The following is a 26856-nucleotide window of genomic DNA, read 5'->3' on the forward strand; positions in this document are numbered from 1 at the left end:
AACAGTGTGTAATAAGAGCATATCTGCAATAATGTTCAGTGGATGCTTGTAGAGAAAACAATCAGATTGGCCAGCAAGTGTCCTATCTAAAATTAGACTAAGGGACTTTCCAACAGATGAGTGTCATATGCAGTGAACACTCGCATGACCTCAGAGATGTACTGTTGAAAAACTGCATGGATTTGGAGGGAGAGACAATTCATTGGCATTATGCGCAACAAAACGGGTTCCAGTGGGTTTTGTTTGCAAGAAGTTTTTTGACAGAAAGCCTAAGGAGAGAAGACTAAATAGCATGAACATGCAGTAAAGAACAACTTTAGATGAGACAAACTCTGACAAAGTCCCATCACTTTTTTAAGGAAGAAATTGCAAAGGGATTAAGTTCACCTTTGAAGATACATTAACAGATGAGTAAATCAAAATAGCTTGAAGATTACCTAGACTATGAGAATAAGATGCTTCTACAAGACTTAAGTTCATGTTTGTCTGATGCCTCAGAAATAACCATAAGCTTAGTGACGGCTTACAAGTATAAGCACACATAAATTTTGTTGGTTGTTTTTGCCAGTGGGGCATTTCAGTGTTTCTAAATCAGGACCATGAAAAACAAAACTACAGCAGGAGTTTTCTGTGTTTTCAAAATATTTAAGAAGGGAGAAATGGATGGAATAGGGGAAGATTAAACAGTAAAACAAACCAAGTTCTCTCTCACGTATGCATAAAAGAGGTGCTTTTATAACCAAAAAATAGTAAGGTTCAGAAGAAGAACCCAGGAATTAACAGACAACAATATAAGTTGTGAAATAAATGCCAGCAACGTTGGTACCAACATGGAGAGAAATACTCTTGGTCCAAACCTTGAGAAACCTCCCCATATAACATCACTTTATCTACTGATCCCTTTATCTATTTTTTTTTTTCTTTTTTAATGCTTTATTCTGAAACATCAGAGAAAGCATTCTGGACATATTGATGCAATTACGTACCACTAGATAATGCAGACTGCAAGGGTTATGGATGTGTTTACAATTTTTACTGTAAACAGTCTGAAGGGAAAGGACATTCTTTGGCTAAGGGAAGTGTAGATGTTTAAATAGTAGTTCGTGACTGAGACAGTACCATGTACCTATATACGTCCATGTACTGAGGAATACTGTACTGAAAGTCCAAAGGCTTTTTCTCCATCTACTGCTTGAAAAGAAATAGGCATTGAAGTCTTTAAAATAAATACAGTTCCTGAATGGAACCAATGGCTACATCTCTTGGTATGAGGAGGAATGATGACAAGGCTGAGTGAAGATGCTATAATAAATGTATATAGAGCACACAGGACTATTATTTCACAGCTCAACTATTTGTAGAAATTCAAAATTGACAATTCAAAGAGAAAAAAAACCAGTACCTTGGCAAGTAAATTTCTTAGAAGGAGTTGTGAGAAGAAGTTTATCTGCCATTTCACCAGGACCAGCACAACGTGCAATACCAGGTTCTTTGTATTCTGATTTTACCCAGTCAGATAGCCACTGCATGTTACAATCGCAATAAAGAGGATTTGCTCCAATAGCCCTATGGAAAACAGACAAACAAAAATGGAATAAAGTTTTAAATGCGTGCTTTAAAAAAGAGAACCCAGAAAACAGGTTGGCAAAGAAACCTTCAAACCACAAACCTGCCCTCCCTCCACCAAACTGAACCTAAGAGCATGAAGTGTCTGGATTTGGGTTCTAAATCAAGAAGTGACAGTTTCAGCAGTAAACTTGGTCCAGAAACCTAGCTATTCTTAGCTGCATTATGCGTGAACTTTGGAGAGCCAATACTTACTAGCTCTGTTTCACCATATGTAATGGCCAAGATCAGCTGCATCAGCAGAATGAAACTGATACTGGGAAATTAAGTTAGCAAGAATGAAGTATTTCTTCCGAAACAGCCAAGGCAACCCCACAGAGTTCCACTCTGATATTATTCCTTTTCAGTTTATGACTCCCAGGCTGGTACAAACCATCTGTTTCTAAGCTTCCAAATTTGATTTAATTATTTCCTCTTTGGAGCTCTCCCATTAAACTCAGAGCTATGTGCACAATTTTGTAAGAGGTCTCTGCTGCATAAGTAAATAAAACTACATTATCCTTTGTGGTAGTTACATAAGAATTGCCCTGTTACGAAAGCAAATCCATTTCTTCAAATAAATCAGATTTTTTTTAATTAAAAACCAATTTAGCTAGACATGTTTCAGAACTAATTTATGTAAAGGCTTTTTAAATTCTATTTTCTATTTTGAGCTAGAAACTATAAATACTCTTAAATATACTCTTATTTATATTTATAAATATAAATACTCTTAAAACTCTGAGAACAATGATATGTTGTGTAGTTAATTGGGAGGACAGAAGCATTGTGCTCTTCTACAAGAATGTACTCATATTCCTTTTATGAAATACAATAATCATAGCACTTTCAACAGATAATCTTGACATGAGTGCACACTGTCAAATGGCACTATTAGAACATCCTCCTTCTCCAGATGCTTCAGTACTTTTTTTCAGATTGTTCCATAACTTTGGATCAGTGGGTCTTCTAGAGATACAAGAAAATATTTGGCAAACAAAGGTAGTAAAACGACCACTACTGAAACACTCTTTTCTGCCACACAGAGCAGAAAGCTCTCTCTTAATTATTGCTACATACTTTCAGCTGAGCACAAGAAATGATATATACTTGTTCAGTCAGGCTTAAGTCAGAGCCATAACAAAAATCAGACCTAGTGATGGTGAACTTTCCATGCAAGGAGATATACGTAGAATTTGTCCACTCCATATTTGCGGGAGTGAATATCAGCCTGAACTGAGATAACACAATTACTCTGCTAAAATCAGAATGTTAGCAAGGGTAACTGGTAGTCATTAAGGAAAAAATAACAGCAACAATAATCAAATCTATGTGTTTTACTGATATTTCATGCAGATAAGCTAGTTTAATAGTAGCATTTGAATGAATTATCTATGACTTAAAGCTTAATCAGTATCACTGAATTTCTGAGAAATGGCAAATTAAATGTAAATGTCCAATACTAAACTAGAAGTAAATAATTAGGTTTCTAACAATGGCAGCTGTTCAGAAACATAAAGACCAGATATATCTAAAGGCACTAGTCAACTTACTCCTCAATTGCAAGCAAAGATTTAATAACTATCCATAAACACAACAAGGTTTATGGATAGGTAACTTGTTCTAATCTAGGTTCCCACTGAAAATTAAAAACAGGAAAAGTATTGTCTCAAATGATGTTCTGAAATCAGATGCCATGTCAACTTAACAGACACCGACACAGTATCATAGAATACTTTGGGGCACTCTGGAGTCACCTAGTCTCACCTCCTGCGCAAAGCAGGGCTTGCTTCAAGTCAGACCAGGGTTGCTCAGGGCTGTGTCCAGCTGAGCTCTGAAAATCTCCAGCAATGGAGATTCTTTGGGCAACCTGTTCCACAGCTGAATCACCCTCACAGTGAATAAGTTTTCATTATGTTCAAACTTCCCTTGTTGCAGCTTGTGACTGTTGACTCTTACTCTTCACTGTGCACCTCTGAGAAAAATCTGTCTCCATCACTGCTATAATCCCCTTAGAGGCTTAAAGACTATTAGGCCCCTCCTTGGCATCTCCTCTTCCAGGCTAAATGCGCCCAGATCCTTTTGCCTCTCCTCACAGCTCATATGATTCAGCCACCTCCCCACCTTGCTTGCCCCTCTCCAGGATTTGCTCTGGTTCATACACATCTGCTTTGTACTGGAGAAACTGAACACATATTCCAGATGTGGCCTTAGAGGAAGGACAAGCAGAAGGGAGTGACTACTATCCTCAGTCACGGGGCTGCCCGCTTTCTAATTCAGCCCAGAGCGTCTTTAGCCTTCATTGCCATAAGGGCACGTAGCAGACGTTCAATTTGCTGCCCACTAGGAGGCCCAGGATTTTTCTGCTGAGCTGCTAGCTCTCTGGCCAGACCCTGCCCTGTACTGGTGCACGAGCTTGTTCCGGAGCAGGCCTTTGCATTTTGTCTTTGTTCAACCATAAATGTAATATTAAAAAGTACAGTTACCATCTGAATACTCACAGGTGTGATAATGCTGAAAGATCATTAAAAGCTCCTTCAGGAACAACGGAAATATCATTTCCATGTAAAGACCTTAAAAAGAAAATTAACCAAATAATCTATATGCATAAAAATCAGCAGGTTAACTTTGCAAAATTTTTTTGGCTTGGTTTTTTTTTTTAAACACACTTTAACTGGCACCCCACTCATCATTTGATTTTTTTCATCCTGAATTTTCATAAGAACTACTAATAATATGATTCTTTTTAAATTGAAAGAATAAAGGTCAGTAAAAGTAGGCACACTTCTGCAAAGTACTGATTTGATTTAGGGACAGCAGAAGAGTTATTATTTCTGACTTTTTCAGCAATTCCCTGAAATTCCCATGAATTACGTTCGTAAGTTTTTTTCAATCTTTCAAGGATTCATGGGAAGTACAGGCATTGACTGTTCATTAATGTAAGTATTAAGGTTGTTGCCCTAATTTGATAGTAAAGTTAAAGAACTAAAGGCCTTTTTAAGCATCAATACTGAGACTAGTGTTACCTCTCCTGTAGCAAACCTGCACAAAAATCTCTCTCCTTTTCTATAAATTCATTCAGTTACAGGTTTATCTAGCACAGTGAGAATTATGGTTCTTGAAATTATCCATATTTATATAAAATAACTCACATTATGTAAACACACTTAAATAATGCCATGCTTGAAACATTTAATCCAACTAAACTGTTAAATGGTCATAAACTACCCAAATGGAGGCAAAAGTTACACATTCTGCTGGGGACTTTTGAGGAAGAATTTTTGAAGTTTTGTGGTTGTTTCCTTTCTTAATGAAAAACTGAAGCTCTAAACTAGACAGAGTGTTCTTTATTTTCCTTTGTCCCTTTTTGTGCCCTTTCAACCATGTTTTCCCAGTGGTAAAATGAAAAGTTTTCTTGGAACCAGAAAGTAATTTTATTGATTTTTAATACTAAACCATGATGTAAAGGTTTTGGAAATACTCCCGTGTTAAATGAAACAACAAAGAAAGAAATTTATTGTTGGAATAAAAATATTCAAAATTCAACTGGAAAACCCCCCTCATATATACTGAGGAATTTAATGCATATGGCATTTTTGTTGGACTTTAATGTTTGTAACAAGAAAGAACATAACACAGAAAAGAAACACAGCCAAGATTAAAAAGCAGGAAAGAAAAAAAAGTGTATGTCTTTATATACAATGTTGTCCAGGGTCATATAAATTCTTGTGCAGAATTTTGAGAGTATAGTTCCCCAGAATGAAGCCACTTAGATTTTAAAGGCTATGCAATTATCACTGATGAAATACTTGATAGGTTTTAAAATCTAGTAACTTCCTACAGATTTAGCTATCTGTCATACACAAATAAAAATTCTGGAAAATAGCAATGGTTAAAACATACTACTTACAACAACCTAAGTGATTTCAACCCATCAAAAGTCCGTGCAGGGATACACCTCAGGCGGTTGTAACTAAGAATTCTGAAAATATATAAAATACTGTCAGCAAGTATATCAGCCATTCAGAAAACAATGCAGAGCACGACCAAAACCAGCCTTTGCACACACAGCTAGTTAGGAAACAAGTTATTTTACAGCCTCCACAACAAGCAAGCTTTAATATCAACTAAATGCCCTTTCTTTCCAAGACAAAAAAACCCCACTGTAATGCTTCCAAAGAGTCACTGTTACATGTTTAAACTTACAAGGTGAGCAGCTGAGTCATGTTGCTGAAGCTCTGATTAGAAAGAGTGCTGATTCTGTTGTTACTTAAATCTCTATAAAAAATAAATTCAGAAATTCAGACCTTAAAATGACTGCCCCAGTCCTGAAACACTGTAAGTTAAACTGACAGACACATTACTTTTATTAGTAGAAGTAGTATCATCATTGGTATCAATATTTAAAGCAGCACATATTTTTATTTTCACATGCCATATACAAGCCCAGCAAGTGTTTAGCTTGATCAATGAAAAGCATTTTCATTTCAACACAGATGAAAAAGCAGTGCAATGCATTCTTACACAACAGCAATGTCCATCATGCTACTGAGTTAATAATGCAATCCTACATGGACCCAAGTATAGAAATTAAAGTGATGTTTTAAAGTGGAAATCATTCTAGTCATGTCCCTAATGACACCTGAGTAAATATCATCTAATACTGTACTTAACACTTATATGCTGAAGACATCAAAGCCCAGAGCTATTATTATAAAGTACACTATCTAAGAGTTATAGAGGAAGCCTTAACATCTTTCTTGTTGTTCAATATTCTAATGAATATAATCTTAAGCATAAGTGTGATGGATGCTGGAGTTGTATGGTGGTAGCTTCAAAGACAGTAGCTTCAAAGAAGCTTTGAAGAAGCTGTATTAAATGCAAATACTGCTTGTTCTGTATTCTGTTGTGCTTTAGTTTTCATTTTGTTGACTATTTCACTATTGTTTAGTGTATTTTGTGGTGAAATATAGCATTTGTTTCTGAGAGGACCTTGATATTTTAAGAGTACTGTTGAATAACTATGCAATATACATATTTCTCCCCTTGAAATTACTTGAAAGCATGTAAGAAAATCGACTAATAATAAAAAACATATTAGGCAAGTATAACAGAGCAATCTATTCAAAAGAGAAAGAAAAATTTAGAAATAAACAACTTTCCTTGTTAATCTGGAACTCAGGAGACTCATATGTAATTCCTTGTTTGGCCACAGAAGAGCTACGCACAGTGTTTTGGTTTTGCAAACACAGCTGAGGAACATTCTCAACTTCCTAACAGCAGTATGAGAATACGTTCGGAAGAGATTATAATAATGTGCCCCACAGGTCTGACAAGTAAAGAATGTTAATACTCTTGCATTTTATTTACTGTTCATCTATAATTTATTGCATTATATTTGTCTGCTAAATTGTGTGTATTTTCTGATTAGGAGGTAAAGCGATACGATTTCTGGCTGTATTTGTAAAAAATAGACCATGAGCACCTAACCTCTGTGATGGAAGGCTTGTCACTATGACTCTAATTAACCTCATCTCTAGACATATAGCCAGCCTCCACTGATACTGTTACTGCACACAGTCCAATCTATACGCTTACTTCTTGCACTGAGTGACGTTCCAAAGTTCATATTTTCTGTGTGCTGCAAGTTAGATCTTGTATAACTACCCTAAACAATCCACAAAGATTTCCTGTAGGTTCTGTGCTGTATACAGTTGACAATATTGCAAGGGGTTTTTCCTTATGTTATTTGCAAAATACAAAAAGTTTTGGAAATACGTTTTTTTCTAAATCTGTGACCGTGACCACTTTTGTCTAGCATGAGGCAAATAAAGGAAATCAAGTTCTTGTTTTTGAAGGCCCAACTATTTTCATTTTGCAACAAAGCTCTAAACACAGTCAAAAAGATATTTAAGGGATTTTGTTACTCCCTTCCATTTTTTATTCTGATTATAATGAAACCACAAACTGCTTTCAGAATGTTACACAGTTCAACCTCAGCTGGTATAAATTTTTATAGTCCTAACAAAGGCCATGGAATTACAGTCATTTACATTGACAGTCTTCCTGTTTCTCTCACTGCACTCTTACAAGGTACAGAAATCATATTCAAGTAATTCATGAATCAGAGGTAATAAATTTTAGAGGAGCTAGTGATTTGCCTCAAATCACAGAGTGAGTCAGCAACAGAGTTGTGAGTAAGGTGCTCTAGGCAATCTCTCTTCTTCAGTCATTAAACCACATATTGTGGGAGAAACAGAAGGGGTTACATTTACGTATTACAACAGCTGTATGTGATATTCTTATGGGAAGCATACCATGAAGTGAAGCATATCACAGGATGTTTCTTTTGTAAATGGAAATAATTCTAGTAGCTTTATGAAGCTAGGTAACAAAAAGCTGCATTACCTTAAAACATGTTATAGGATCTTACATCTCTTTTCAGGTTAACTATAATTTCCACTTATTTACTTTGTGATGTAATCACTGGAATGAAATATCCCTGTTTATAAAACATGACCGAGTATATTATATGTAGGAAGTGATAAGTAGACTAGAATATCCTGCATTATAAAATGTGGTTGGGTATTATGTTTGCTAAAAGATATGATATGTTTTATGGGTTTTTCTTATAACTAAACTTAGGTACAAAGGCTTAGGGTTTTTTGGTTTGGTTTGTTTTTTTTCGTTTCAGTGGAGAATGTTGCTTGAAATCTACTCACATGAGTGTTAAATGCTTGTAGTTAGAAAGCTCTTTTGGAACAAGGGTAAACTGATTTCCATCCAAATAACTAAAACAGAAAAATAAAACATAGAGCATTATTTTTTTTCATTAAAACAGTAGCATCTTCATATACTAACCTTAGAATCCAACAGTAAAGTTAATAACAAATGAATACATAGTATTTCCTTTTTATAAGAAATCTTACAGGTTTTGGATTTCAGAGACACAACTGAGGACCTATAGCCTAAAATCCAAATGCTATTGTATCGGATATTATTAATATTATGAAGTAGCAACGAACAACCAACTCTAACAGAGTGTTTTTTATTATTTCATAAAAACTGTGCAAAATGAGGTCTTTATCATCCCTATTTCACATGCACCTACAGGTGGAAAGTAAAACTGACTTCTGCAAGTCACGTTAAGTGTTGACTTTGAGCTATGATAAATAGAAACAGACCTTGACAATGCAGAGGTAGCCCTTTACAGTAGAAACAGCAAGGGCTGGTCTCAGGTCTAACAGCATTTGTCATGCCTGCAGTTCAGGTCACCTTCCCTAATTTCTCCCTGTAGATCTCATGATATATCAAGCATGACATACTACAAGCCTGTTCCTATGCAGTATGTTAGGGACTAAATACAGTAATCAATTACCCTTCACTAAAAAAAAGATTATTTTTTTCCTCTTTGTAGGTTTACAGCTCCTGTATTATATTGCTTGCTCTTCTTCCATGCTCATAATTCTCAATAACAGACTTGTTCATTCTTAGAGGTAACAGGTGCAGAGCCATCAAACTGTATCAGCACCTGTGTTCCAGGCAAAGGAATGTAACAATTCTTGCCTAAAAAGCTTCTAGTGTGCAGCCCATCAGTACAAAGTGCAAGCGGAGGGCTTTTCATGTAACCAGGGCAAGTAGTTTGGAGATGATAAGAAGTGCTGAATTTACCTGAGTCTCTGAAATGGAGCAGACAGTGGCAGGAAGATTAAAGGTCTTTAGTTTCTCAACTGGGGCAAATGACTCGCTGATGGTGGTATTATGGTGGCATTACTTGTCTCTCCTGGAACCCAAGTAAAAACTACACCCTCATTATTCCTATACAAAGAAGATATTTTTGCCATCCAAATACTTGGAACACACTTGAGTTAAGAGCAGTCTCTGACTGAGACATTCTTAGATTAATTTTGAGCTTAATGTCTTTAAATATGCTGCAGTGTTTTTGGAAGCTTTTATCTTGACTAAATGGATTGGCTGAAACACAGTTAAACAATGAAATAACTATTTACATCTAATAAAAAAGTCTTACTCCCCCCGCCCCTGCCTTGGACCATGCCTCCATCATAGAATCACAGAATCATAGAATGTCCTGAGTTGGAAGGGATCCACAAGGATCATCGAGTCCAGCTCCTGTCCCTGAACAGGACAACCCCCAAATTCACACCAAATCTCTGAGGGCATTGTCCAAGTGCTTCTTGAATAGCATCAGGCTTGGTGCTGTGACTGCCTCCCTGGGGAGCCTGTTCCAGGGCTCCACCACTCTCTGGGTAAAGAACCTTTTCCTAATACCCAACCTAAACCTCCCCCGGCACATCTTCCTGCCATTCCCTTGGGTCCTGTCATTGGTCACCAGAGAGGAGAGATCAGCGCCTGCCCCTCCTCCTCCCCTTGTGAGGAAGCTGTAGACTGCAATGAGGTCTGCCCTCAGCCTCCTCTTCTCCAGGCTGAACAAACTAAGTGCCTTTAGCTGCTCCTCATATGGTTTCTCCTCTAAACCCTTCATGAACTTTATGGCCCTCCTCTGGACACTCTCTAGTAGCTTTATATCTCTAATGTACTGTGGCGCCCAAAACTTCACACAGCACTCAAGGTGAGGCCGCATCAGTGCAGATCAGAGCGGGACAATCACCTCCCTTGACCAGCTGCAGTGCAGGGCTTGATGCACCCCAGGACTCGGTTCGCCCTCTTGGCTGCCAGGGCACACTGTTGGCTCATGTTCAACTTGCCATTGACCAGAACAGAACCCCCAGATCCCTCTCCACAGGGCTACTCTCCAGCCTCTCGCTCCCCAGTCTGTATGTACATCCAGGGTTGCCGTGCCCCAGGTGCAAAATCCGGCACTTGCTCTTGTTCAACTTCATACGGTTGGTGATTGCCCAGCTCTCCAGTCTGTCCAGATCTCTCTGCAGGGCCTTTCTGCCCACAACAGTGTCAACAGCTCCTCCCAGTTTTGTGTCATCAGCAAACTTAATTAACATTCCTTCAAGTCCTGCATCCAAATCATTTACATATATATTAAAAAGTACTGGCCCCAGGATGGATCCCTGCAGAACCCCACTAGTGACTGGCCGCCAGCCCAATGTAACCCCATTTACTTGACCCTTTGAGCCCGACCCATCAGCCAGTTGCTCACCCACTGCATTATGTGCTTATCCAGCTGTGTGCTGGACATTTTGTCCAGGAGGATACTGTGAGAGACACTATCGAAAGCTTTAATCAAATCCAAAAAGATCACGTCAATTGGCTTCCCTTGGTCAACTAGGTGGGGAACCTTGTCACAGAAGGAAATCGAGTTTGTTAGGCAGGACTTTCCCCTCATGAACCCATGCTGGCTGGGACCAATGACTGCACTGTCTTTCAGGTGTTTTTCAATAACTCCCAGAATAATCTCCATAATTTTACCAGGCACAGAAGTGAGACTAATGGGCCTGTAGTTACCAGGGTCATCCCTGTTGCCCTTCTTGAAGACTGGGACAACGCTTGCCAGCTCCCAGTCAACTGGGACCTCTCCAGATTCCCAAGAGCATTGAAAAACCATAGAAGAGAGGTCTCACTATGAGATCAGCCAGCTCTTTAAGTACCCTCGGATGAATCCCATCAGGTCCCATCGACTTACAGGGATCTAGCTGGAGCAGCAAGTCCTGCACATGGTCAGGGTTTATTAGGAGTTTATCATTCCCACAGTCATGGTTCACTAGCCCAGGGCTCTGGGGGTCCCGGAGGTGTTGAAGACTGAGGCAAAGAAAATGTTAAACATCTCTGCCTTATCTATGTCCCTGATTGTAAGATGAACATTCTCATGGAGCAATGGGTCGATGTTAGTTCTAACCTTCCTGTTGCCACTAATGTATTTAAAAAAGCCCTTCTTACTGTCCCTCACAGTACTGGCCAGCTTCAACTCTAATTGAGCTTTGGCCGTATTCTTTCCCCGCAGTGGCAAACAGCATCCCTGTAGTCCTCCTATGTCACCTGACCTTGCTTTCATTGGAGATATATTTTCATTTTCCTCCTTATTTCAAGAAGAATATCTGTGGTCAGCCAAGCCGGCCTTTTGCCTTGCCTGCTTGACTTCCTACACTTTGGGATTCCTTAGGTCTCCTTGACAAATCCAAAATATGTGTCTCGAGGTTTTATGCTGACACTATGGTAATGGCATTACGTAAATGGTGGTGAGTGGAGCATGGGCTCATATATTTAATTATTAAAAAAGAAACCAGCAACATTTAAAATTTTTGAAGGAGTAAGCATTCTGAGAAAATTCTTTTATCGACAGATAAATTAGGATATATTGCTTTAGCTTCATTAGAACTGAAGTACTACAAGTATCCACTTGGCTGATAAAAAATCCCCCTTGTTCAAATGAAGCAACTATTACGATAGTTTATAAAACACATGAAGAGTACATCTTGGAAGGGTAATCCATGCTAATGAAGAAGAAGAATCAATCAGTATGCAACTGCTAACAGGAGCCACCTTCATTATCCTTTTGAAATGATGCTAAATCGCATGCTTAGACACTAATTAAAGCATACAAAATTGTACACAAATGAGTTTTCAGTCACAGTCAGGTTCCACTCACACATCCAAAAGCATCCCTCTTTAGCTGCTTAATTTTACATTGCATTGATGCCCTTACACTGTCAAATTGTATTTATTAGGCCAGACTATATTTAAGTCATCTTCTATTCGAGGAAAAAAAACAAACAAAACACCAAAACCTAATGAAATAAGTTGTAGGTTTATATAACTGTGTGCTAATTTGAGGTCTTAATAATTTCTCTTCATTAATGTCTAAAGCTTTTGGATATTATTAAGCACCAAACTAGTGGTGGACACTTCAGAATCTTCTATACAATACCAAATGGTAAAACAATAGAACTGTTTTGGTGACTTAAGATACACAGTTATGATGCCTTCTGAAAAAAGCACTACATTAATCAGTCATTATGAAGCATTAATAATTTAATACTAAATACTTGCCATATATAATGCAAACCCAACTTTTTTTCTTGTTAATAATTTCTATTTCTTTCAATCTTGTGACCTATCTGATCAAGATTCACAACAGATGAATAACACAATTTTTAGGTTTATATTTTCCCCTTCACAATGCATAAAAATTGACTCATCTAGTCTTAAGAGTAGCTTATTCAGCTATTATCTTCAAACAATATGTGAGGTAGGAAGCTCTTTTTGCTATCAGTGTTACTGTCCATCTGCATATGCAAATTATATCTTTTCATAAAATGCAATCCTAACCATTTTTTCATACTAAAATGTACGAAGAGATTAATAAAATATCCCAGATTGTATAAGATTGCCTATATGAAAAGTAAGACTTCCTATTAAAACCAGCCTTTTTGTAATACCACAATACCGTGTTTATTACGAAAATACACAAACACAGTAATAGATTGTTTTCTTTTTGCCTTTTCATGTAATTGAGCTTCTTCAATCCTTCCTGAGCAGTGACCACAGATTCATCAGATTCACTGTTGCCCATAATTTAACCCATTGTAATCGATTTCCATGTTGAGTTATATGATGCTTCGGGGTTGGGGATATAAATTCTAAGGGGGATTACAATTTCTTAGAAATATATTTTTAAAGCGTATCAGTAGTTTTTAGAGTTTATAGTTTTTAGAGTATTTGGGACTTACCGAGGATTGCTAATGCAAACTTAATCTCAAATTTCTCAAGCTACTCTGCAAGTCTTTAGAAAGTGGTATATTAATAAATTTTAACTGATCTACTGAATCCAATTGTTCATCATCTTCTCCTCTCATTCTTGAACCTGACGCTATAAATCTGACATTGATTTTCATAAAAGGGAAAAAAGTGTGCCACTTACAGTTCAGTTACATCTTTTGGGATGCCTTTAGGCAAAGCTTTTAGGCCTTTGTTGCTGCAGCGAACTACTGTGTCTAGGCAAGTACATTCCGCAGGACAGCGGGACAGTGGAGAGCAGCTATTGTCATCATTTCCTGGTTAACAAAAACAAACAGATGCTATGGTTGTTATACAAATGTCACTGCAGTATTGGCCATAATATCCCACCAGGAATTCCTGTAACCAAACATGATATTTCTACATTATGATATCTCTGGGTAGGGTAAACTTTAAGTCATCTTTGTAAACCATCGCTCCAAGAATTTACATTTCAGGTGACACTTTATGTAGTACAGTGCTGTCTTACTAGGAAAAATGCTATTATATGGGAAAAAAGATTATTAAAGAAACAACAAAACTTAAAATTAAAGATAATAAAGGAAACTATATATTGATTTTCAGAATTAAAAAATTATTAAAAATAAACAGAGTCCCTTTAAAGAAAAGTTACAGCCTTGAAAACTGACAAATGCAATAACTGGAAGCAAGTATGAGAGAGATGCAAGATAGCAGCCATCATTTTTTTTTTAAGTGGTGAGGGGAATTCTGACATTCAAGAAGTCACAAACTAAGCAAAACAGCAAGTTACTTGATCGAGTAACCTGAAAGAGCGCTTGATTCAAGCATCAGCATTTGAAAATATTCTCATCCGAACTACAACATTTGATCAATTTATTTTATTTTTATATTAGCTCTAAATTATGATTTACAGTACCAAACACAGGCAAGAAAAACTTTTGAAAACATATATATCTGCAATAGCCATGAGCTTGCTGATCATCCAAAAATGGGTGGAAGATTTTTAAACTGACACAGAAACTGAGCATGAAGCGCAAAGTTATTTAAAGCATAACACTTTGGGATCTATGGGAATCATGCAGCCATTCATATGACAGCTGAAATTACAAAAAGTTCAAATATTAATTTTCTTACCATCATCACATGTAAAATCCTGAATTGCCACATCCTGGATGGGAATCTCTTTGAGGAAGTAGGGTTTTTGGCAGCGAGGGTTCCCCGTCACAATGCGTTTCTTCCTTAGCCAGTCTCCGAGCCATGCAAGATGGCAGTTGCAGTTGAAGGGATTAGCCAAGAGGTTTCTGAGAACCACGGGAAAGTTTACTTCGGATGACACCATTTTTTCATCCTAAGTATTCTATTTCTATTTTCATAAAGCTAAGCTTAAATACCATTCTTCAAACAATACTATGTACAAACCATAGGTGAAAGGTGTAATTTAGGCTCTGTGTGGTGAATCTTGATATAACTCGTTTAGAAATAATTTAAAACTGTCAAAGACCTGACTTCTTGTCAAGCCACTCTGTAATGATAGTGCAATAATTTCATATAGAGATGAAGGCTGATTACTTTACATTATTAGCTTGAACCTGACAACAGCTATTCCATTAATTTGTCATCTCAAGATTTCCATCTTTTATTTGCTCCAGAGAATAAGTTTCCTATCTGAAGTGACAGCTAAGTTGATTACATGCCAGTTATAAAAATGAATTTAATTCTAGAAGTCTCAGTACTTTTGGCATCTCCTTACTTCAACACAAACCTATTGACAATTCCATTATTTATAAACATGCCATCCTTAATATGCACAAATTAGTCACTTGGTGCAAAATGTCACTTTTTATGTAAAAGGGGGATTAAGTATTTTCCTGAATGATGCTACCTACAAAAAACATTTCTTCAGTAAACTTGAGTGGCAGCTTCGCTCACTGTTTTTCCTTCCCTTAAATTACATCACATACAAATAAAAAAGTGACGCTTCATTTTATTGAAATTGAGACTGACGCTTCATTGTAAAACATGGGTGAATTAAGAGTCTCAGCAGGCAGAGGAAATGTAAGATTATAATCGAACAGCAGAGTGCAGAAAGACAGACAACATGGTGATTCGACAAGCTGCGATTGTGTGATGCCTACCCAAAATATGGGTTTCTACCCTGGCTCAGATCAGTGGGCTTCTGCGAGGGGGGTGACCAGGATGTTTTTCCTGCCTTCTCAGGCACTTCTGGAAACCAGTCTAATGCTGCATCAAAGGGCACCATGAAAACATACTCTTCACACATCCAAGATGGTCCAGAAAATAAACTTTCTCAAAAATCCCTCTGTGAACCCTTTTTTTCCATTAACTTTACCCATGCTGTGAAATTATACAGTAAACCATTAACAGAAATGTCCCAAAAATGTTAGAGGTTTTAAGTTGGGTAAGGTAGACCACGAATGTGACTTACAACGTAGAGAGCGAGTGCAGGGTATCGAAGGAGCCGGGTGCCACGGTGGTGATCTGGTTGTCATACAGCGAGAGCAGGCGGACTGAGCTCAGGCCCGTGAAGCTGTCATTTCCCACACAGCTCACGCGGTTGCTCCTCAGCATCCTGAGAAAGGAAGAATCAGCATTTCTTAGCTTAGCCCAAGCAGGGGCTGTAGCTGAAGTGTTGCGCTGAGCAGGGGCTGAGAGGTATGACTCTGAAAGGATGGCTACCAGTGGAGGAACCACAAGTGCAGTAACCCCTGTGCCGCCTGTCGCCTCACTGAAGGGACTGAGTGCAGTGTGCGTGGAGGGGACTGGAAAACAGAAAGGTGGGTGGGTAGGTTTTACACAGGCAAGGGGTGTTTCCCCTAAGCATTTGTGGGTTTTTTTCTTTCAACACCAGAATCAATAATTATGAGTTTGTTAATCAACAATAAATTAAATTGATTGAAATTCCGCAAAACAGGGATACACAGCAGTCCCCTCTTTATGTTTCCGAGGCTAATGACTCCAGAACTGCTATTTATGTGGAGCAGAAGGTTGCACCAGCCAACCTCTTCCTAAGGCTCCTTCGACCTGAATTTTCTTAGGATAAATTCTAGAAACCACTTCTACTGCATTCTCAAGCATTTGAATTAAATGAAATCAGGCTACCCTGACTCCTCCTCTGCATGTCTCTAAGATTTAGTAAAAACTTTAGAATACTAAGCAAGAAACAACTATTCTAGTGTCTCTCATGTTTTTGTAACTCATACAAGCTTTGAAGTTTGCTGTTTTTCTACCTGTCCATCAATAAATAAATACTTTTTTTCCCCACACTCTTGTCTAAGAATAGCTGCTTCTAACAACTTTAGCAGCTTTAAATGATAGGCATGATTTATTAAAAATACCTAATGTCTATGGACAGCTGAAGCCCCAAGGACCATTTAATCTTGGGGCTGCTCTGCTGATCAGAAGGACAGGCTCTCTGAAGAAGGCCAAGAAGCTGTGGATTGTATAAACATCTTTTTCTGAGTGGAAAGAGCCTTCATGGAAAGAATGAAATTAGTTCAAGCTATAGTGCTTTTACTCCTCCCTTCACAGTTGACATTAAAATTACTTAGGAGAGAATAATTTCCCACATTTCAATCCCATCAGAATCATTTTTTCCTCTAGCAAAATTCCCAGTAATGGTTGAGCTGAATTGAATCAGACTCCATTACGTAAAATGTGTAATTCCCGTGCAAAATTCTGTTACTTTGAAGCAGATGATTATTCCCATTTCCATTCCTGCAGTTGGATGTTTACCCATTCTCAGCTGTTTCATCATTTGAGAGGACTCATAATTTCTGTAGTAACCACAATGAAGAATTTCAGCTACACTATATCCATAATTAATAATTATTAATTAATATAATATATGATAACTTTTTGTAAAATAGGAACAAAAACTAAGCTATGCTTGAATAATCCACAGCTAAGCCTCAAAATCAAAGTTTTTCAGACAGATAGAATGCTACTTTTAAAAATACCTGGCAGAAAGGAAGAATAAAAACACCCAAATAATTACACTTACAGTGTTTTGAGACTTTCTAGCCCTTTGAACATTTTGTGTCGAACACTTTCCAAGCGGTTGCTAGTGAGCAATAGCTCATTCACACCAGAGGCTCCGTCAAAAGCTCCTTCTTCAATATCGGTAATCTTGTTATTGCTCAGGTTTCTATTACACATTAACAGAAACAGTGAAAAACACGTTTTCTTTTTTAAATACCCTAAATTAACTATTAAATGCTGCAGACTGCATAGATTTCAAGATACTGAGCTATTGTGTAAAAGCAACAAATATATCATTCAACTTCGAACCAATAAAAGCAAAATTCAATGCCCTGCTAACTAAAGAAGTAAAGATTTTTAAAGCAATCTTCGTAAGATGTTTTTAAATAATGGCAATTACCCAGTCCATGCTGCTGCCACCCAAGAACATCTTTTCATAATTTTGAATATTGTCAGTGACTATATATTTTTTCATGTCTCCAGTCCATGTAGCATTATTAGACGAATTAATAACAAAATGATACTGTATGCGTACCAGCACAACTAACCGCTCTGCCTTCTCTGTTTCATCTCAGTAGACACAAATATAAGAAAACAGTATAAACAGCAACATATGTAAATGGAATGTGTGAATGTAAACAGTAAAAGAAATGTTAATCATTTATGACATTAGTTAAAAAGGAGGTTTTATAAGCACGATAGTTCATTTATCTGCAATTTGCATGTAAAGCAGATCAAAATGTGGGAAAATGATCTAAAATACTGCCAAAATATTTAGTGTTTATGGTTTTTAGTTGAAATATGGAAATTACATCCCAAATGGGTAGTATCTGTACTCTGTAACAAAAGCCTACATACTCAACAACACACATTTTCTTAAAGATTTTTCATTTTATTCTTGCCTTCTCTTGTTTTGTTTCACACAACTATTTATACATATTACAGAAGTACATATCTACACACTAGAGAGTGTTATAATACACTAGTGATTTTAGAAACCTCTTAATGCTCTGAGAGAATGTATAATGAAGTGAAGTTAAAAAATTTTTATTTCATGGAATTAATGGTGTTGGGAAGAAAAGCATAATTTGATGCAACTTCTAGAACAGCATTTTAATTGTTTAAATGAAGAAAGATACTATTTGTTAGAAGAAAAATTCATACGCTTGCCAGAATGAACTGGTGCCATTATCTAAGATACAGAAAACAAGGAGTTGTGGCTTAATCTTGAGTGCTGACTACTCATCTCTAGCCTCGCTGTAATTTAACAGACACTTTGCTTGTGATGAAGGATACAATCACCACTTTAATTTAGTTTCACAGTGGAGCTGTTCAGTCTCCTGTAAGGTGCTGCACAAGACTGGAAGCAAGAAACTCATTATTTCTCTTCTCAGCTGGCTTATCCATATCAAGCCCTTAGTTTCCTGAAAACTTTTTTGTTCCTGGTGTAACATGGGTACTACTTCACCCAGTTCACAGAGATATTTTAAAGATTAATGTTGCATAGCTAATCAATGATGCAGTGCATACTCATGCTTTATTACTGATGAACCATCAAATCAATTAAACATTTAGGCCCCAATTTTTCAATGTCATCTGTGCAGAAAGAGCTTTGCACCTATTTGAACCTCCAGAAGAAATATGAGCTCCACAAGAATATAGATTTCACTCATATTGGTGTCACTACCTCAGTGTTTCCCAGTCCTGCTTAACCAGTCACTATTATTCTCTAAATTGAAGAATGTTGTAACAACTGATAACTATATTAGGAAGTTACGGACCAGTATTATTAAAAATGTTAACTTCTCATTAAAATTTTCTCAATTTTGTTTCTCCTCAATTATCCAGATTTCAAAGCCTTTGGGAGTTCCAGCTGACAGCTGCACTAAGACTGATTAATATTCTTCCTTTTCTTTCTTTCGTCTTGAACACCTCCTCAACAAAAAAGCAGCAAACTAGCTTTAGATGACAGAAAATATTTACTAAGCTACCTTTATAGCCTGAAAATATGTAATTATTGACAGTACATTCCCTTTTCCCTGTTTTTCTTAAATATGAAGAACGACTGAGGACACCCGTGAGCAAGGTCTGCAAAGTCCCCTGCAAGGGGACACTGTACCAGTAACATACAGTGGACATCATAAAAAGAAATGACAAGTGCTTGTGGTGGGTGACTCTCTGTTGAGGGGTACTGAGGCACCCATCTGCCGACCTGACAGGGAGTCATGAGAGGTATGCTGCCTCCCAGGAGCCAAGGTCCGAGACATTGCTGAGAGGGTGCCACAACTCATCAGGAAAACAGACTACTATCCATTACTACTATTTCATGTAGGCATGAACGACACTGAGAGCCATAACCTGGGTAAAATCAAGGAAGACTTTCAAGCCCGCGGGGAGCAAGTGAAAAACATTGGTGCCCAGGTGATCTTCTCTTCCATTTTGCCAGTTCGAGGGAAGGGAGCAGCCAGAAACAGGCGTGTAATGTATATCAACTCCTGGCTACGTGGCTGGTGCCACCGTGAGGGGCTTGGCTTTTATGATGGTGGGGTGTTCTTCAATGACGACAACATGCTAGGGAGGGATGGAATCCACCTGTCTAAAAGGGGTAAGGGAATCTTCAGCAGGAGGCTGGCTAACTTGGTGAGGCGGGCTTCAAACCAAAGGACTTGGGGGGTGGGATCCATTGCAGAAATGCTCACACCAGCACGTCCAACGGGGGAGTCAGTCAGGCCAAGCAGTGTGGTGATAAAGGTTCCTTAGCTGTCTCCCAAGAGGTGAAACAGAAGAGTAATCACCTCAAGTGTATGTATACAAATGCACACAAACTAGGTAACAAGCAGGAGGAACTGGAGCTCCGTGCCCACTCAGAAGGGTACGACATCATAGGAGTAACTGAAACATGGTGGGACACCTCAAACAACTGGGGCATCGCAATGGACGGTTACAGGCTCTTCCGTAAGGACAGGCAGGGTAGAAGAGGCGGAGGAGTTGCGCTCTACATTAAGGAAAACCTTGAATGTGTCGAAGTCAACTATGGTGATTGCGACTGCTCTATTGAATGCCTCTGGGTTAAAGTCAAAGGGGTCATCTGCAAGCAGGACCTCACAGTGGGCATCTGCTATCGACCTCCTAACCACGATGACAATGCCGATGAAGAGATACTTGGGGCACTAAAGCAAGCTTCTGGCCAACAGAACCTGGTCCTGATGGGTGACTTCAACTACCCAGACATCTGCTGGAAGAACAATGCGGCAGCTCACATGTCATCCACCAAGTTCCTGGAATGCATCGAGGACTGCTTCCTGATACAAATGTCAGATGGGCCAACCAGGAAGGCGGCGCTGCTGGACTTGCTATTCACAAACCGAGATAACCTGCTTTGTAATATCTCGGTTAGTGACAGCCTTGGCTGCAGTGACCACAATGTTGTGGAGTTCGGGACCCTGCTGAGTGTGCTGAAGGTCAGCTCTAAGACAAGGGTTCTGGTTTTAGAAGAGCAAACTTCAGTTCACTCAGGGCTCAGTCGGGAGGGATTCAATGGGAAGCTTCCATGGAAGACAAAGGAGCTAGTGAGTGCTGGGAGTTCTTCAAGAACTCTCTACTGGAAGCACAAAGCCAATTTGTCCCCTGCAAAGGAAAGGGAAGTAAGCGGAGCAAGAGGCCCCCTTGGCTCAACCATGACCTCCTGGGTCTACTCAAATCCAAAAGAGAAGCATACCAGAGATGGAGAAGTGGAGGATTATCCGTTGAGAACTACAAGGGCATTGCCAGAGCGGGCAGAGATGCAGTTAGAAAAGCAAAAGCCCAGACTGAATTGAAACTGGCTGTAGATGTCAAACGTAACAAGAAAGGTTTCTTCAGGTATGACAACCATAAGCAGTAAAAGAAGGAAAACATAGGCCCACTGTTAAACAGAAAAGGAGAATCGATCACGAATGATGCTGAAAAGGCAGAGGTCCTCAACACTTTCTTCACCTCTGTCTTTACCAGCACTGCCAGGTCCCAGGCTTTGGGAACAAAATTGACGATTGATCCAAACACCGACCCACCACCAGTGAAGAAAGAGTTAGTACATGAATTACTACAGGAGCTTGATCCCTACAAATCAATGGGCCCTGACACCATCCACCCGAGGGTGTTGAGAGAGCTGGTTGACATCACCGCAAGGCCACTCTCCATAATCTTCAAGAAGTCATGGAGAATGGGGGATGCCCCAGAGGACTAGAGGAAGGCAAATGTTACCCCTGTCTACAAGAAGGGCTTGAGGGAGCATCTGGGTAACTACAGGCCCATCAGCCTTACTTCAGTCCCTGGGAAAGTTATGGAATGAATCCTCCTGAGGGCCATCACAAGTCAAATGAAGCACGTGATTGGGAAAAGCCAACATGGCTTCACTAAGGGCAGATCATGTTTTGACAAACCTGGTGGCCTTCTATGACAAAGTGACTTGCCTGGTTGACATGGGGCGGGCGGTGGACATTGTCTACCTGGACTTCTCCAAGGCCTTTGATACAGTCCCCCACAGCCTCCTTCTGGAGAAATTAATGCATTACGCCTAGACAAGTGGTCTGTGCAGTGGGTGGGGAACTGGCTGACAGGCCGCACCCAAAGGGTGGTGGTAAATACCTCCTTTTCCAAGTAGCAACCTGTCACAAGTGGAGTCCCCCAGGGAACAATATTGGGCCCAATGTTATTCAATATCTTCATAAGTGACCTGGATAACGGGATCAAGTGTAGCCTGATGAAGTTTGCTGGCGACACCAAGTTGAGTGGGGAAGCAGACACTCCAGAAGGGAGAGCTGCTCTGCAGGGAGATCTGGACAAGGCTGGAAGAGTGGGCCAGCAAGAACCTTATGAAGTTCAACAAGGACAAGCGTAACGTCATGCACCTGGGAAAACATAATCCAGGAGTGCAGCACAGACTGGGATCCTCCTGGCTGGAGAGCAGCTCTGTGGAAAGGGACCTGGGGGTCCTGGTGGACAGAAAGCTCAACATGAGCGAACAGTGTGCTGCTGTGGCCAAAAAGGCCAACAGGATGCTGGGTTGCATCAAAAAGGGCATCGCCAGCAGAGAGAAAGAAGTCATTATCCCACTCTACTCGGTGCTTGTCAGGCCACACCTGGAGTACTGTGTACAGTTCTGGTCCCCGCTGTACAAAAAGGATGTGGACAGGCTGGAAGGGGTCCAGAGAAGGGCCACCAAGATGATCAGAGGACTGGGAAGCTGCCACATGAGGATAGGCTGGGAGAGCTGGGTTTGTTCAGCCTTGAGAAAAGGAGGCTCAGAGGGGATCTCATCACCATGCATCAGTACTTAAGGGATGGCTACAAAGAACATGGAGACTCCTTTTTTACACGGAGTCCCATGGAGAGGACAAGTGGGAATGGACACAGGTTGCTCTTGGGGAGATTCCGATTGGACACGAGAGGGAAACTTTTCACATTGAGGACAGTCACCCATTGGAATAATCTCCTCAGGGAAGTGGTTGACTCGGCCATGTTGGACACCTTCAAGAGTCGTCTGGACAGGGTGCTGGGCCATCTTGTCTAGCCTGTGCTCTTCCTAGAAAGGCTGGACTAGATGATCCCTGAGGTCCCTTCCAACCTGGGATTCTGTGATTAACTAAATTCTGTGATTAACTGTGATTAACCGATATATGTGTGTGCGTGTGTGTGAGCTTGTGTAGCTATGCCAAGTGTTTTATTTATTCTTAAAGGCACCCTGTAGCTGTAAGAAGTGCTAAACTGAGATCCTTGAGGAATGAAGAAAACTAGGTATCTACTGTGTAGCACCAGAAGGCTGTGAAGCACCAGAAGCACCAGAGATACTTTTTAAAAATATCTCAACCCAATCGAGGTGGCAAGGTGTACTCAAGTGGATAGGTCAAAAGCAAAAATGTTTGGTTTTGTTTTTGGTTTGGGGTTTTATGTGTGAGTTTTTGTTTTGGCTGTTTTTTGTAAAAAAAAGACTTTGCCTACAATTTAAAAAAAATAATCAGTTAACTAATAATTAGTTAATAATTAATAGTTAGTTAACTAATTGTGATCATGACAGCTGCCAGCAAGGATCTGGATAAGGCTAAAAATAGTTTAAGTTAATACTATTGCTCCCCTTGAGATTTTGGTCACTAGTAGTCTAGACTGACCTTTGACAAATGGTAGTAACTTGGTGACTATATTCAAAAAGCAGTGCCTCATTTTCATTTATCTGATCTATATCTACTTGCATTTTTGTTCATTTTCAATTTAGGTTTGGAATGGATTTTGAAAAGATTGAGCACAGAGTCAGTAAGTCTAATTCATCTACCCTCAAATAGGTCTCTCACGTAAGTGAAAGAAACGCTTTTCATAGACTTATTTTTAGTAACAACTGCAACTGGTAAGATTATAAACTCCTCTTAGAATGTGAACTGTGAACATGGACTTACATGGATGAGCTATCAAACCGTTTTTTTTTCAGTCATTTAATTTTGATATTTCCCTCATCTAATGACAGTTTAATGAACCACAGAATCAAAGGCATGTCTTGAATGTGCTGTAGGAGGCAAAATTGCCTGGTTAGGGAGTAGTACAGGAAGTTACAAAGGATTACTGGAACCCTTTTTGAGCAGCTTATACTGTGAGCTCCCTGCTGTGGCTGCATAACAGACCAGCTGGCTGGACACTGCAGTGAAGGTGCTGGAGCTATACACCATGAGAATTTGTTACTGGTAGTGACTAGTTCCATAGAGAAGAGCTGCCAGCTCTGATCTACCTCAGTGATTATTTTAAACCGATTCCTGATATTTTATTAGAATATACTGAATCTTTCATAGGTAAGAACTAAGAAAGGGGGAAAAAACATAGCAAGGAGCTAATGCGCTATCTGAATAGACGAGGTCACTAAAGTTGCACTTACATTTTACGCAGCTGAGGAAGTTTCTTAAAGATTCCAGTAGCTTCCAGGACTGAAAATTCATTGTTATTTAGTCGCCTACAAGAAATGACATGAATTTAAGAAAAAAAAATTCAGTCATTGGTACAGAATGTTCCACAGTAAGTAAGCTTTTCAGACTGGTTTAAATGAATAGCTGTTTTTCAACTGGTAGCTGAAGATTAATTCTGTATATACTGACATTTCTAATTCTGGTAATTCCTGTGAATGAACATTCTCATTAGTTAAACGTAGGCATATATAAGACATAGAGAATCAAAACCAGATCACAAAATATGATACAACTAAAGCTGCAAAGAAACATAAGAAGATGTTTTAAATTTTTCTTTTAAGGGAAGAAAAATAAAAATGTAACTAAGGAAGGATTCCATGGCAACTTATAAATAAAAATCTTTAAGAGGTACATATAAACCACTGAAGATTAGTTTACTGTTCTTTAAAGGATATCAGGTGGGGTCTGCCAGACATCTGGAGGTGCTCACAGAACACTATTTACAAGAACAAAATAATCACTTTATGCTCAACGCTTCTTTTGAGCAGGGACTGAAACACACTGCATAGGTCTTCCCAAGAAGTTAAAACCACTTCTCTGACCACGGTTTATCTTCAGACCACTAAACCTATCACACATAAATTGTGTAAGGAAGCATTAAATGCTGCTTTGTAACACTACAAGAAGGTATGCAATGAGCAACAGATACTGGCTGGATACTGATCTTTCCAGACCAGGTATCACGACTGTTCCAGCACAATATGCATTTAGCAGCTGCTAGGTTAGGAGACCATCTATATTTTTAAAAACTATTTGCATTGACCCAGTACCCTCTGTTTCCTCTCTTGAAAAGAAAATGGAAATTATGAGTCTTAGATTCTTTGTAAGTTTTAATGGAGTCGTCATATTAAGAAAGGGAGCCTGTCCAGCTTTTATTTAGAGATCTGAAATAGGAGAGAAAAGAGATGACGGAAAAAATCACCATGAAATGAAATTCAGTGTAATTCTAAACCCAGAATGCTTTTCAGAATTGTCTTATTGCAAGACAAAATTTAAAAAACCCTAGAAAATAAAAGAAAGTTGCTCACTCATCCTTCCTTCCTGCTCATTCTCAATGACAGCCAGAAGGGAAATTAAGGTTGTAAATCTGAAGGTATGGCTGTACAATAGCTTCAGCACAGAACCAAACTGAGGGAAGACAGGAAGAGTTTTCTGGATATACATGGAACATTTGTATACCACACTGAAGTACGAGGAACATGAACTTCAAAAGATGCTACTACCTCTGAAAATCAGCTGGATGACTTAATGTGATTTGTAGTGGAACCATATAAATTGAATTTTTTTCACAGTGTCAATTAACAAAGTTTCATCATCATTCTAAACAGCCTTTTTTTCCCCTGTCCATCCACAACAAAAGCACCAAGCTTTCTATAATGTTGACATTTTCAAATACTTTTCAAGAGTTTTATCTTCTAGTAGAATGACTTGTTTGTGAAAACATTTATTGATTCTAACAATTCTGCGCTCTACTGCAAACATTTCTAATCCCATTGAAAAAGACAAACAATTTGTTCCTTTCTGCTTCACAACAATTTTACGTATTAAAAATAATTTACTTTCTCTCTCCCTCAAGTTTCCTTCTCACTAATGCATTCAATCTGTTCAGTTTGCCTTGGAAGTCTTCTTTTCTAGATGATTCTTGTTCTTGAAACTTTTTCCAAGTGATGCATATCCATCTTGAAAAATGAAGTTCTTGACACAGTATTCCAGCTGATATTTTACTATTGTAATGAACAGTAAAACAATTATTTCAGATAAGTTACATACTACACGCCTGTACATACATCCCAAAGTGAAATTTGTAGCAGTGCTGAATGACACTCCTTCATCTTTAATAGGCACGATAACACCACCATAGGCTTTCCTCTTAACTTCTTGCTGATTATTCCTCAATCTTGTATTTGTGGTGCTAATTAGTCCTACCTAATGTCATATGTAGAATTTGATTTTTTATTTTACTTAATCTAGTCTTAGTCTCCTATCAATATTACAGAACAATTTTAAGGATTTTCTATGTGTTTTGAAGATTTTCAGTATTTGAGAAGTTTCTGCATACTTCTCCATGACAGAAAAGAAGCATGGGTTGAATCACTGTATTGTGTTTTGTATCTTCTCTCCAACTTTGTGTATATGGTGATATCACAAATCATGAATTGTCACTGAGGGCAGATCCACAAATAAAGGGACATTAAGAGTTACAAATTTTGGGTTTGTGGTCAGCGGAATGAGCACATGGATCGCATGGCATTTCTATGGCTGGAGATTGCTGGCTTTTGATCGGGAATTGTCAGAGACTTGTGCAAGAAGTTCTCATTCTACTATCATAGTAAGTGATACCACACACAGAGGAATCCAAATTATTACAAATGACTGGAAAATTAACAGATGTGGTGGTATCTTCCTTCTGGATCTTAACATCATTATTTTTTGAGCCCGGTGCCTTTACTGGTAAAGACAACGATGATAGTTGTTACCTGTCAATCAATAGATCATGAATAGGATCTTAAAAATACTTGCGTCTGGTTTATTAAAAGTACTGAAATGTCATTCTCAAAACAAAAAAGTAAACAAAGAA

General features: G+C 38.7%; 1 protein-coding gene across 4 annotated transcripts in view; it reads right to left on the reverse strand.

Moving 5' to 3' along the window:
* Positions 1-26856, reverse strand: part of SLIT2 (slit guidance ligand 2) — a 277299-nt gene that overhangs the window by 43409 nt on the left and 207034 nt on the right. For 3 of the 4 annotated variants that reach the window (XM_075091765.1, XM_075091767.1, XM_075091764.1), the window contains 10 exons: positions 24191-24265; positions 17315-17458; positions 15740-15883; positions 14428-14594; positions 13457-13589; positions 8328-8396; positions 5812-5883; positions 5516-5587; positions 4107-4178; positions 1403-1566 (listed from right to left, as the gene is read on the reverse strand). In XM_075091765.1, coding sequence (XP_074947866.1) covers positions 1403-1566; positions 4107-4178; positions 5516-5587; positions 5812-5883; positions 8328-8396; positions 13457-13589; positions 14428-14594; positions 15740-15883; positions 17315-17458; positions 24191-24265 — 1112 coding nt within the window. The remainder of the gene's footprint in view (positions 1-1402; positions 1567-4106; positions 4179-5515; positions 5588-5811; positions 5884-8327; positions 8397-13456; positions 13590-14427; positions 14595-15739; positions 15884-17314; positions 17459-24190; positions 24266-26856) is intronic. The other variant, XM_075091766.1, reaches the window with a different exon arrangement.

This window comes from Phalacrocorax aristotelis, chromosome 4 (genome assembly GCF_949628215.1).
Source record: "Phalacrocorax aristotelis chromosome 4, bGulAri2.1, whole genome shotgun sequence".
Lineage (NCBI taxonomy): Eukaryota > Metazoa > Chordata > Aves > Suliformes > Phalacrocoracidae > Phalacrocorax > Phalacrocorax aristotelis.